This window comes from Bos indicus x Bos taurus, chromosome 10, assembly GCF_003369695.1.
Source record: "Bos indicus x Bos taurus breed Angus x Brahman F1 hybrid chromosome 10, Bos_hybrid_MaternalHap_v2.0, whole genome shotgun sequence".
Taxonomy (NCBI): domain Eukaryota; kingdom Metazoa; phylum Chordata; class Mammalia; order Artiodactyla; family Bovidae; genus Bos; species Bos indicus x Bos taurus.
Window position 1 is genome coordinate 66,913,868 of NC_040085.1, and position 13,780 is coordinate 66,927,647.

The window sequence follows — 13,780 nt, forward strand, 5'->3', positions numbered from 1 at the left end:
GCTGAGCAGCAATGTGAAGTGATGCAAATCATATCCCATCTGTGTTGCAGCTAACTACTCAGCTCTGGTGTTATACAATGAGGGCAGCCATAGCCAGTATGTAAACAAATGAGCATAAAAAATAAGTTCCAATAAAACTTTATTTATGGACACTGAAATTCAAATTTCATATAATTTTCATGTCACAAATTTTTTTTTCCCCCAATCATTTAAAAGTGTAAAAACCATTCTCAGCTTACTTGCCGTACAACAGGTGGTGGACCAGATTTGGCCTGCTGGACGTAGTTTGCCCGTCTCTGATCTAAATAATCTCATTTGTTATTACTAATACTTCTATATTAACAGTAAGTATAGGAGTACTTACATATAACTTAGCTACACTCTTCAACTACGGATAACTGTAAAATGATGAGTGCTTTCCTAGTTATTATGCAATTATCATACTTCCAAAAACTATTTTCTGGACAATATTTAAACATATTTATCTAATAAAAGACTAGATATATATGATGATAAAATTATAAAACAACATATATTTAGTAGGCTTAAATTTTAATTTGATAATTCCCAATTTATAGGACTGTGTTAGTCTCTCAGTCATATCTGACTCTTTGTGAACCTGTGGATTACAGCCCGCTAGGCACCTCTGCCCATGGGACTCTTCAGGCAAGAATACTGGAGTGGGTTGCCATTCCCTTCTCCAGGGGCTCTTCCAGATGCAGGGATCGAACCTAGGTCTCCTGCATTGCAGGCACATTCTTTACCATCTGAGCCACCAGGGAAGCCTCGAGGGTAAAATAAAAGGGTTCAATACTAAAGTAACTGAATGCTAAAATAAAATCATACAAATGATAGTTCACTATCACAAAGGTCTAGTGGGGAGATGGAGAAAATATTTCCAGTTAAGTGGCTGAAGCAATTTGTGTATTTTCTTCTTAGAAGTCTTTATCTGTCCTCTGGCGTTTAAGAGGTGGACCTTCATGATTGTCTGTAACAAATCCAGAAAACCTATATTATGTAAGATACTTAACATTTAAAATAACTTTTAAAAAGCAAATAATATAGGCATTTTAAACATTTTAATGTACTCAACTTATGCATGAAATAGTAACATTGCTATGGATTTAATGAAATAGCCCTTCTACTAGACTGAATAGTGTATCATAATAAAATCTGTAAAATTGTGAGAAATTAGTCACTGTTGAATGGCAAGGGGTCTTGAACTGAAATATCTAACTAGAATCAGTTTAATCTATTTCTAAGTTTAAAAAAGAATATAAAATATGTATGTTGCCAAGAAAGTTATGTTAAATTTTGTATTACAGCTTACATTTAATTTCCCAGAAATCGCTCACCTCGATTCACGGTCTGGTTCTTGTAAAGTATAGCAGCAGGAATCCGAAAAGTGATGCATAACATTTCCTTGTTAGGGGCCACATTTCTTACTAGGTGAACTGAACTATATGCCTCCAAGGAGATGCCTAACACAGTTGCAGCTCGTTGCTGAACATCCTTAGCTGGATTAGCATCTTTGGAAAAGCTGTAACAGTGCACAATGGGAAGGAGTTCACTGCCACATGGCTGTCCCTCTAAGAGTGCTTTGAAAGCACTGAGAAACTCAATAGCCTTTGCTGGCAAATTCATGACAATGTGCACAGAGTGTTTTCTTTCTTTAGACAGTGGTCCTAGCTGCTGCATTAACTCTTCTCTGACTGGTCCTTGCAGGAAGTCTCTCCCATCCAAGTTAAAGACTTTTACCTTTTGGTCCACTTTATTTAATTTACAATTGTGCAGTAGCCATTTATGGGATTCAGGATTGAGATCATTAGCAAACACAGTGCACTTTTTCTTTGCTGCTGGAATGGCAAAGGGCCCAACCCCAGCAAAGACATCAAATAGGACATCCCCAGGTTTGAGAAGTTCTGTGATACGGCTGTGTTCTGTGGAGAGACGAGGATTCCAGTAGACTTTTGAAAAATCAAATTCATAGGTGTAATTGTTTTCTCGAACCTGAAAAAGTATTATGCTTTTGGTTAAACTGTTTAGTCTTAAATTCCAGCCACTGATATTGGATAGATGCATTCACACATACACACATTAAAATTTACTACTATTAAGAGCAAATTACAGTGAGTTTAAAGGCATTTAAATTAGAAATCTGGTGTTTATGCTAAACTTGAGGGTAGTTACTATCTTGCATTAGATGTTTTCATGAGAGGAGTCATCTCTTCAAAACCAAACAGCTCTCCATCTCATCCTAAAGGACCATAAAGTGGCTCCCCGATCACACTAGGAATTTTTCAGATAGGCCAACTGACTGGCTTAATTATATTATCTCCTGTCACCTGATAGGAAGAAAGCCTTTAGGGTGAAACAACACACCACATCTGTCTTCATGGTGGGTAGCTAAATTGCAGACAGTCTTCCACGCAGCAAACATGCTTTGCTTCCTTAGTTTTCAGTTTGGCAAGATAGATGTGTCATGTGTCAGTGAATTTCAAGGTACTTCGTTATGTTTTTAGACAGTTACTTGGACTCTGCAGGTTTCATGTCTATAAATAGAGCCAGTGTATAGAATAAATCATTCCCGTGTTTTTGCCTTTCCCAAATCTGAGTTTTCATGGATAAACTAAATATACAGTGAAGCTAAGTCTTGAACAAAATTAAAACTTTATAGCATTTCTTTGGGGACTATTATAAACATGATAGAAAATAGAAAACAAAATTAAAACTACAATTGTGAAATGTGACCTCACCTATCATCTTAAGCCCCTTATTTTAACAGATGAAGAATCAAAGGCCAGAAAGTTCCTAAGTTCTATAAATCTAATAGAGACATCTTCTATACTCTGTCTTCATGGACCTTAATTCCAAATTTGTACTTATTTTTTCCTCCTGACCACATCAAATGCTCTAATCATATTATTAAGTTTCAAGAGTTTGAAATATTTCTTCATGATTCTGCCAACTGAGAGTCAATCTAGGTGTATAATATAACCTGGAAGGCTTAAATGTGTCTTGGGATGCTTTTCCTGAAATCTCCTTTCTACTTGTCTTTAAGCTCTTTAGTGTGAGTCACAGATCTAGATCTAGATTAAATGATGCTAAGTATCCCTCTGGTTTTACTCATGCTGTCTTTGATATCTTGTTCCCTTAGTTAAGCATTGCTTTCAGGAGATCCACTTTAGCAATGTTTTTAAATACTACTTAAATGTTGCATGAGCTCTTAAATTTAAATGTGATTGTGTTTGGAGCAAAGAAATTATATTGAGTTTTCATATTTATTTGATAGTATATATACTAGGCATAAAGTATGTCCTAAGAACAAACTTTAGTTGACTTGGGAAGTCAATCACAAGGCATTTATAAAATTACAGAAGTTTCTCAGTTTATAGAAGTTTACATCTTCTTTCTAAGAAGAATGATACTACCTGACACCCTAAGGGTCACTACCAAGTAAAGAACATGACAATGTTCAGTCTGGGTGTGCCTAAAGTTGAGTATGTCTTAGTGTCAGCTGAGCTGAGCACAGTTATTATCAAAGGATTCACATCCGAATCTTGCTTGCCATAACAGACCTTACTCACTGTACACAGGCAGTAGGTAGTGGAGGTCTGGTATACAAGGCAGGACTAAGCATGGACTCGAGTCAGAAGCCTGACTCAAAAACCCTCTGCTCAGTCAGTCCTTCATAGTTCATGTGCATAGAGAGAATAACAACAGCCATTAACTTGGGGGTCTCTCAGGATTTGTCTAGCCTGTTTCTTAGCTTGGGTACAAAATTTCACATAATGTTAACATGTAATTATCTAAGGCTTTAACTTAAAAACAGTTTATTATATCCAACACTACAGAGGGTCTTGGGGTGGAAGATGAGAAAATGGTTTATATCAGGAATCTATTCCTATATATTTTAAGTTATTTTTTCTTTGAAATAGGTTTTGTTTTTCTTATAGAAGAAGTATGTGCTCACACTTTAGAAAAGTATAAAGATAACAAAGGTCACCAGAAACTATACCGAGTGAAAATATGCTCACTGTTAACATTCTGATATTATGCATATTTACACATTTAAAATCATCACACCTAAAATGGAACTCAGTTATGTATACTGTTCTACAGTTTATTTTTTGTCACTTGGCTTGTCAGTGGACAATTTACTTTCAGTATGGAGCAATACTGCATAGGAACCTTGAATGTTAGGTCCATGAATCAAGGCAAATGGAAGTGGTCAAACAGGAGATGCCAAGAGTGAACGTCAACATTTTAGGAATCAGTGAACTAAAATGGACTGGAATGGGTGAATTTAACTCAGATGACTATTACATCTACTACTGTGGGCAAGAATCCCTTAGAAGAATTGGAGTAGCCATCATAGTCAACAAAGTCTGAAATGCAGTACTTGGATGCAATCTCAAAAATGACACAATGATCTCTGTTCGTTTCCAAGGCAAACCATTCAATATCATGGTAATCCAAGTCTATGTCCTGACCAGTAATGCTGAAGAAGTTGAACAGTTCTATGAAGCCCTACAAGACCTTCTAGGACTAACACCAAAAAGAGATGTCCTTTCCATTATAGGGGACTGGAATGCAAAAGCAGGAAGTCAAGAGATACCTGCTTGGTAAAGTTTGGCTTTGGAGTACAGAATGAAGCAGGGCAAAGGCTATTAGAGTTCTGCCAAGAGAATGCACTGGTCATAGCACCTCTTCCAAACACCCTCTTCCAACAACCCAAGAGAAGACTGTACACATGGACATCACCAGATGGTCAACACCAAAATCAGACTCATTATATTCTTTGCAGCCAAAGATGGAGAAGCTCTATACAGTCAGCAAAACCAAGACCAGGAGCTAACTGTGGCTCAGATCATGAACTCCTTATTGCCAAATTCAGATTTAAATTGAAGAAAGTAGGGAAAACCACTAGACCATTCAGGTATGACCTAAATCAAATTCCTTACAATTATACAATTAAAGTGACAAATAGATTCAAGGGTTTAGATCTGATAGATAAGAGTGCCTAAAGAACTATGGATGGAGGTTCGTGACATTGTACAGGAGGCAGTGATCAAGACCATCCCCCCAAAAAAGAAATGCAAAATGGCTGTCTGAGGAGGCCTTACAAATAGCTGTGAAAAGAACAGAAGCAGAAGGCAAAGGAAAAAAGGAAAGATATACCCATTTGAACGCAGAGTTCCAAAGAATAGCAAGGAGAGATAAGAAAGCCTTCCTCAGTGATCAATGCAGAGAAATAGAGGAAAACAATAGAATGGGAAAGACTAGAGATCTCATCAAGAAAATTAGAGATACCAAGGGAACATTTCATGCAAAGATGGGCACAATAAAGGACAGAAGTGGTATGGACCTAACAGAAGCAGGAGATATTAAGAAGAGGTGGCAAGAATACACAGAAGAACTATACAAAAAAGATCTGCATGACCCAGATAACCACGATGGTGTGATCTCTCACCTAGAGCCACATGCAAAGAACTGACTCATTTGAAAAGACCCTGATGCTGGAAATGATTGAAGGCAGTAGGAGAAGGGGACAACAGAGGATGAGGTGGTTGGATGGCATTACCGACTCAATGGACATGAGTTTGAGTAAGCTCCGGGAGTTTGTGATGGACAGGGAAGCCTGGTATACTGCAGTCCGTGGGGTCACAAAGAGTCGGACACGACTGAGGAACTGAACTGATGGAGCTAATAATCTTCAATGATGGGAGTATTCCATTGTATTATTATCCTAAAATTTAACCAGTTATCTACTGATGATATTTAGATTGTTTTCATTCCATCATGTTTATTTATTATTATAAAAGTGATGTAGGGGTCTAGTGGTTAAAATTCCATACTTCCACTGCTGGGGGGACATGGGTTCAATCCCTGGTTGGGTACATCATTACAATCTTGTCCAGTTATATTCTTGAGATAACTTCCTATACATGGAGTGCTAGGTCAAAGGATGTATCTATTCAAAACTGCAATATATTACAATACACTCTTCCACTCTTCCTGACTATATCAAATTCGCTCTCTCATCAATAATACATATATGTAAATGCTTACATTCTCACATACTCATCAATACTGGCTATTATATTTTCTTAATCTGTTATCCTGATTTCAAAAGTTAATCTTGATATATACTGTATTAGGAGACAATAAAATATTCCATACCTTTGTCATCATATTCTCCTCTCCAGATAGTACTTCCATTTCAAAATTTCGGTAGGTATTATCAATATTATTGATTTTATTTACTGCTGAGGTGATTCCTGGATTTTTGTCAATCATAACTTGGCCTAAAAGCACAGAAATCATGATAAATACTCCCTTCTGGTTGCAAAATAAAAGCTAAAATTGCAAATATGAAATGGATGTGAACTATATTTTCTGGTTTATAGTCAAAAATTGCACCTATTTTGTGTGCATGCATTCTAAGTGGCTTCTGTCGTGTCCGACTCGTGGCAACTGTATGGAATGTAGACCACCAGGCTCCTCTGTCCATGGGATTCTCCAGGCAAGAATATTGGAGTGGGTTGCCATGCCCTCCTCCAGGGGATCTTTTCCGACCCAGGGATAGAACCCAGGTCTCTTATGTCTTCTGCATTGACAGATGGGTTCTTCACTAGCACCACTGGGAAACTGATGTGTGTAGAGGAATGCAATTCTAAAAATTCAGCAGATTACTAAAGTTAATGTCTGACAGCCCCTAAGCAAACACACAGAAAATGTGTGGGTACATTTATAAAGAAAAAATTTTGAAGAGCTTGTTCTGTCTAATATTTTTCCATGTCTTTTACTTAGTCTTTTCAAATGTATCAATACAACAGTAAGCAAACATGTAGGCCCAGGGAACTGGTTAAAAAATAGAAGAGATGTTAAGGACTATGGAAACAAATGGTTTCAGAAAACACTAGCCTGTCCCCACTGGCCTCAAACCAAATGTTTGCTTTATTGTGTATTTAAAATAGATACTTCCACTTTGGAATGCATACTAGCAAAATAATGTTTTCAAATAAAAGAAACATAGATTATTTACTTTTCTCTAAATAAAATTTTTATTTACTTAAATTGTTCTTTATGTCAAATAGTTTCCAGAGCACAAAAAGCTACAAAGGTTAAAAGACACTGGCAATGGTATATTGATGCCATATAATCAAAGTCTGCATTTTTGTCAGCACTTAAAAAAATTTACAAGAATCTATATGCTATCTCATTGTATAAAGAAAGATACGTTGATTTGTAAGTAAGTATAAAGTACTCCATAATACAGGTACAACAGAGGACGACAGAGGGTGAGATAACGGTTGGAAGGCATCACCGATTCAATGGAAATGAGTTTGAGCAAGCTCCAGGAGCTGGTGATGGACAGGGAAACCTGGTGTGCTGCAGTCCATGGGGTTGCAAAGAGTTGGACATGACTGAGCGACTGAACTGAACTGATAATACAAACATGCTTAAATACCAACTGGAATTTGTCTAATTTCTCCCTGATTAATTAGATACCTGATTTTGAATATGATAATGTCAAACTATTGTCAATCATTGTTTTATCTTGTTCTGCTTCAGGTATCAGAACTCAATTTTTAAGGTACAGAAGTTAGTTTGAAATGAAGAATTTAAAAAAACATTCTAAAGGTCTATAGTAAAAGCTTTAAAATTACTTCTGTATGAAAACGTTTCATTTTCAATCTGTGAGTACCCTTTTATGAGAGCGAGTTTATAAGAGTGCTAAAAGAATGTTGAGTTAGGACAGGCAATGATTCAACGGAAAGCCTAGACTTGACATTTGTACCAGATCATAATTATAAGGCTCTGCTTAAGTATTTATTATGTTATCACTATGCATTATTAGTCCCTTTCATCAATAAAAACAAAGTAAACGCATAACAGCACATCTCTGAAATTCCGCCCATGCAAAACACTGAGCACTACATTTTAAAGCTGAAAATAATTCCCAGGAAGTTCTGACAATTACTCTGTATCAAAAATATTAATCTGGAGAATGCATGGACATTAAATATTCATATAAGGACAAGAGCGATTTTGATTAGTCTTCTACTTCTTTCTTAGCCCAAAGAATAAAAGACCCATGCTTCAACTCTGGGCTATAGAGTTGGTTCTAAAAAGCTAGGAGTACTAAAAAACAAAGTATGGTGCCTACCATATAGAAGAGGCTCAATTACCTGAATTGATGAAAGCCTGCATAAACATGGTCTTTCCCTTTTGACTATGAAACACACATTTATGAAACCTAGCATTCAACATAGTCCTGAAGGACTAATAAGTTCTGGATACCAAAATGATAAGTTGCCAAAGAATTGTGCCAAAGCAAACGATTGAAGTTAATGCTTATGTATTGTAAACACAAAAGCCTGAACTGATATTTAGAGCTTGCTTGACTCTGGGAGGGCTTCCCTGGTGGCTCAGTGGTAAAGAGTTCACCTGCCAATGCAGGAAATGTGGGTTTGATCCCTGGGTGAGGAAGATCCCCTGGAGAAGGAAATGGCAATCCGTTCCAGTACTTTTGCCTGGGAAACCCCATGGACTGGGGAGCCTGGTGGGCTACAGTCAATGGTGTCTCTAAGAGTGGAACACGACTTAGCAACTAAACAGCAACAACAAATGACTCTGGGAAGGCTATTCCAAAGTGGCCCTTAAAGGAGGGTATGGAGCTCAAGATCCTGCTTAAAATTATAATGATAAAATGTCCCGTTTCTGTAATTAGGCATTTACATTTTTTTAAAACTAAAATTAGAACTTGCTAATTGGTTTCTAATACGTGATTATTACTAAGACACACCTACCAATTAAATGCTTGTAAGGTAGTTGATGATCTCGAAGGTTCAGGTGAGCAATGTGTCCAACTCTGCTAAACCCTGAGGTCACATCTTGACCTTCAGGAAGCACAGCTCTCAAGATTTCTTCTGACTTAAAGTTTTCATAAGTTAGGTCCAAATTATATTTCGATATCTGTGGATTGACATTCAGCTGCTTTAAAATACTGAGTTCTTCTTTCTCAAAGGAGTCAACAGTAAACATTTTATAGGGATCCAACATAATTAGTCTACCTTCTCCATCTTCTGGATCTTCAATCACACGTTTTATGCCTGGGCGCTGCAGTGCTGCTCTTTTAAGGGATCGCATCAGTTTATTGACTACTTCTTTCCTCACTTTAAGCACTGGGATGGTGACTGTCTTTTTAAAAGCTGTTCTATCAAGTTCTGTCATTCCTCGAACTTCAGAGGGTGGGGAAAACAATTCAGAGTCTCTGTGATTTGTTTCTATTTCAGGCATGGTTGAGAATCTTTTTCTTTGATCCAGCAAGAAAATAACAGGTACTCTGTTAAGCTTCTGTATCAACGATGCCCAAGGTAGTAGAATCAGTGATGCTGACTCAGTTATTCTACAGCTTTCCACTTTGAGAAGTCTTCTTGAGAATGCAAATTGTTTCAATAAGCTCCTAAAAATAAAGCATTCAATTAAAAGAACTACCATAAAGCTACAAACTAGCTTAACATATTCACAAGTCTTAATAAAAATTTTAATTGTTTCAAATAACCTGCTAAATGCCAAAGATTAAAACTTTTAGTGGTATGTGAGAAGTGTAATATTAATAATTTTTCCAGGATAGGATGAGTTTTATTAGTAGTAAATAATAAATCTGTATACTTCCAGCCCACCTGCGGCCTGGACTAGGGTTTAGTGATCCATCACTCTCGCTATAGTCAACAAACCTCCCCACCCACAGTTTTCTACAGAACATTTTGGGACTGGAAGGCCGAAATAAAGGATCATCTCTAAACGACATGGTCACTATATTGATAATTTTACCAATGTCAATATTTAAAAGGATATTCTTATGGAAGCTTATTGGGTCAGATATTGTGCTGAACGCTTTACTCACAGTAATAATCTTCGGAGGTGTGTGGTGTTGCATTCTCATTTCTGCAAAGGTGTAAACTAAAGCTCAGAAATAGGTTAATTGACCCAAAATCTTGTTGCTGTAAATCGTTGAGCAAGGATTAAAATCCAGGGCCTGCGTTCTTAATCTATTTCTATGCTGTCTTTAATGTTTTACTGCCACAAGTCCTACCTATAAGTAGAGGTTTCAGTATTTCTAGGATGGGAAATTTGCTGAGTGTTGCATGCACATCCCGTTAGTATCAGTTTTTCATTTTGCCTTCCGGAATACCGAGGAAGTAACTGTTAAGAAATGGCCCTGCCTGCTGCTGCTGCTGCTGCTGCGTCGCTTCAGTCGTGTCCGACCCTGTGCGACCCCATAGACGGCAGCCCACCAGGCCTAGGAACCCTGTAAAGCAACTGTCAAAAAGTTGACAGGGTTCAAACTGGGTTTAGCAGTTAACCAGATGTGTGATCTTGGGTAAATTACTTAACATGAATCTCTGCTTTCCACAAGTAAGATGTGGCTAAAGGTTCTACCGGAAAGTTCTGAAGCGATGAAACACCCCTCACTTCGCCGTCCTCAGGCCTAGGCTCTGCACCGAGCGGTGGGCGACTTCCCGACGTTTTAGCGCCCAGACAGCGCGAGGCGGAGAGCCGCCGAGCCGACCGGTTCCGCCACCGGACCCTGAGCCCCTTCGAACTATCTATCAAGGGCACCACGGCCGCCACTTCACCAACGTCACCATCCCATTTCCCGGCGTCGCCCCGTCGCTGGCTCCAAGACCAGACCCTCACCTCATGCTCTGGTACAACTCGGAAGCGTGTCTTCGGCGGGTAGGCGGGCCCTCAATGACACCATCAAGGTTCGCCGCCGAGAGGCGAGCGTCACCAGATCGCGTCGATCCCTCTTTTCGTCCCGGCCCTGGTCAAGTACGGAAACCCGGAAGGGCCGGGAACGTAGGCCCGCCTCCAGCGCGACTACAGGCGGGAGGGCAGGGGTAGCAGCTAGTGGATGGACTGGGTAGTCGACCAGCGAGCCGCATGGAGGTCCCAGCGGGGGTCATCAACGCCGAACCCGGCTGGTTTGTCTCTACTCAGGAGCCTGAAGAGGCGGAGGCGGAAGAGTCTAGCCCGTTGCTTAGCAACGTAAGTTTGCTCCGCTGGCTCCCCGTTCTGAAGTGACTGCCAAATAAGACCGGGAAAGAAAAGGGATGGCAAGGGGAGCGGGGAGAAGCTTAGGACCTGGGGCCCAAAGGCAGCAGCCGAGATTTCGAGGAGGTCTGGCGGAGTTCATCAATGAGATAGGAGCCTAACCTGTCCTAGAAAGAAAAGTTGAAGCTGCAGGCTCAGGTGGAAGAGACGCAGCAGCAGGTGGAGGCAGGGGACCCTACTAGGGGAGCAGCCCCACGGTTATGTAACTCACTGCTCTCGGTATACTTGTCGGCTTCTCGTTTTTTTCACCAGTCTTGTGAGCTTTTTGCAAGAGTCACAAGATTTGGCTTTTCTCAGCTTAGTCATTGCTGCTGCTGCCAAGTCATTTCAGTCGTGTCCGACTCTGTGCGACCCCATAGACGGCAGCCCACCAGGCTCCCCCGTCCCTGGGATTCTCCAGGCAAGAACACTGGAGGGGGTTGCCATTTCCTTCTCCAATGCATGAAAGTGAAAATGGAAAGTGAAGTCGCTCAGTCGTGTCCGACTCTTAGCGACCCCAGGGATTGCAGCCTACCAGGCTCCTCCATCCATGGGATTTTCCAGGCAAGAGTACTGGAGTGGGTTGCCATTGGGGACCTGTAAACGTCTTAATACAGAGATACTTAACCGTGAAGGAGCGTGAGAGGCCGGGTAATAAATACATAGCACTTCCCTGACCCTAAAACCTGTGCAGTGGGCACTTCGGCCCTTTAACTCAAGTCCCAGGGCAGTAACAGTTTCTAGGACTTTATTCCCAAATGCTGTTTTAGAGGAGAGTGTTTTCAAGGCTTATCCTCGCCAGAGCAATGTGAATTGCTTCTATTTACAATATCGTCATTGCATGGCATTCCTGCCCATCCTTTCATTGGGCAGACTTAATTCATTAAGTGTATAAATAGAGATTAGTTTTGTAGTCCTAGTAATTAGGGAGCAACAGTTGTCTACAGCAACCTCAAGCTGACTCAGGGATTCTTCAGTTATCACGTGAGCTTGAGTCCATCTGCCTGCTCCCTGTCCCCACCCCATTTTACCCTATCTTCATCTTTTGCAGTCACAAGGTTAGTCATGCCTTCTTCCTGAAGCCTACTGGGTCTCTGCGCAGGTGGAGACGATTTTCCTAGGAAACTGGCTTCCTGGAGCTGCACTAGTGGGAAGTGAGAAGGAAAGGAAAGGAAACGAGGTCCTGGTTGCTTGTTGAGCAACTAGTATGTCACAGTATGTCTGTGGTTTTAGGAGACTCTCCATAACCTGTCAGTCATTTCTTGACCAAAGTTGGACTTCACCATTCAAACACTTAACTCTGTTAATTCGTGTGCTTACAGGAAGTTCACACACAGAGATCCCGAGGTGCTTCATTTGGTTTCTCAGTGTTTAATTTGATGAATGCCATCATGGGAAGTGGCATCCTTGGCTTAGCTTATGTTATGGCTCATACTGGTATCCTTGGATTTAGGTGAGTTTTTTTCTTATTTTACAATTTTTTCTTTTTTTCATTTTGATAGTACATTGAGAAGCAAAGAGATAGGTTGTAGAACTTGGTATTATACAATTTCTAGTTATTTCTGGGGTTCCTCTTATTCTTATATTGTTGCTAGTCTGTAGCTTGGAAGGATGCTATATAATTTGGTTTTTTATCCAAAGTGTGGCTAATTTAAAAAAAAAGAGAAACTTGATCCACATTCCTTAATAACCTTAACAAGTGGCTTATTTGTTGTGTTCAGTGGGCCAAAGTAAATCAGAGTTTATCAGTCATGCAGATTATTTATAAATAGCGATTTTGTGACTGTAAATAAAACATATAATCCTTTGGTTTCTCTCCGTCTCTTTCTCTCCTCCTGTTAAGTAGACTTGTTTCACTTTCTGAGGCTAGACATGTACCCTGTATTTATTCCTTTACATCTTTTAAGACAGCTCATGGCCAGTTTGCCCAAGACAGAAGACATTGCTGTCTTTTCTGTGTTTCCATAGTACTTGTATATTCATTCTTTTATTATAATGTAATTATCTGTTTGCAAGTTATTTTCCCCACTGAACTCTGAAATCCTTTAGGACTAGATCTTATCCTTAGCATGGAGCATCATGCTTAATAGAATGAATGAACAAGTTTGTTTTGTCAGTACAAGCAGACCTATTTTTTCTATGAAATTTAAAATACAGTCTCATGTAGGATCATTTCTGCTTTTACTTTGAATTTCTTGGTTAGCTAACCAACTTTTAAGTAACCGAACTTGCTTTTAATATGGGATGTATTTGCAAACTTTCATAGTTTTAAAACTTAAAAGCTATGTATGACACCTCAGGCGAGACATAATCATAGGACTTATTTCTTAGTTCCATTTGAAAAATCACATTTTTTACTGCAGGATCTTACATACAGGTAAATACCACCGAATGGGGGCTTGCTGAATCATATCACAGTTTCCATCTGGTGATGCCAACCTTATTTTGTGAGGTCTCTGACATCAATTGACAAGTGTACTTTCACCTCTCCATTTTGCTACTTATTAACAAGTATTAAGTGGACTGCAAAGATAGAATTTCTTCAACTTCAGGAGCACTCCCCTGGAAACTTGTCTTGCCAGTATCTTCCTGAGAATAAATAAAGGATTATGTATGCTGTTTCTTTTCATACTTTTGGTGAGAAGACCCCAATTATTACATAACACATTTTTCA

General features: G+C 39.4%; 2 protein-coding genes across 4 annotated transcripts in view; one reads left to right on the top strand and one right to left on the bottom strand.

Moving 5' to 3' along the window:
• Nucleotides 1-122: 122 nt before the first annotated feature.
• On the bottom strand, nt 123-10,854 carry TRMT5 (tRNA methyltransferase 5). 2 transcript variants are annotated; one of them, XM_027554258.1, is made up of 5 exons: nt 10,711-10,854; nt 8,817-9,472; nt 6,184-6,308; nt 1,356-2,010; nt 123-988 (listed from the first exon to the last, which is right to left on the bottom strand). In XM_027554258.1, exons 1-5 carry the CDS (start codon nt 10,713-10,715, stop codon nt 936-938), a joined length of 1,494 nt encoding a protein of 497 aa, XP_027410059.1. In that variant the 5' UTR covers nt 10,716-10,854; the 3' UTR covers nt 123-935. The 2 variants fall into 2 exon arrangements, with proteins under 2 accessions (XP_027410059.1, XP_027410060.1); XM_027554259.1 differs by lacking the exon at nt 10,711-10,854 and adding an exon at nt 9,917-10,249.
• Nucleotides 10,841-13,780, top strand: part of SLC38A6 (solute carrier family 38 member 6) — a 71,537-nt gene continuing 68,597 nt past the window's right edge. The window contains exons 1-2 of one of the 2 annotated variants that reach the window (XM_027554260.1): nt 10,841-11,061; nt 12,429-12,559. In XM_027554260.1, the coding sequence (XP_027410061.1) occupies nt 10,957-11,061; nt 12,429-12,559 (236 nt within the window). In that variant the 5' untranslated portion in view covers nt 10,841-10,956. The remainder of the gene's footprint in view (nt 11,062-12,428; nt 12,560-13,780) is intronic. The other variant, XM_027554261.1, reaches the window with a different exon arrangement.

Coding starts and splice junctions, on each gene's coding strand:
- TRMT5 (XM_027554258.1), bottom strand. Junction 6,309..8,816: donor ACCTTACAAGCATTTAATTG/GTAGGTGTGTCT, acceptor CTGTGCTTTTAG/GCCAAGTTATGATTGACAAA. Junction 989..1,355: donor GAACCAGACCGTGAATCGAG/GTGAGCGATTTC, acceptor GATTTGTTACAG/ACAATCATGAAGGTCCACCT.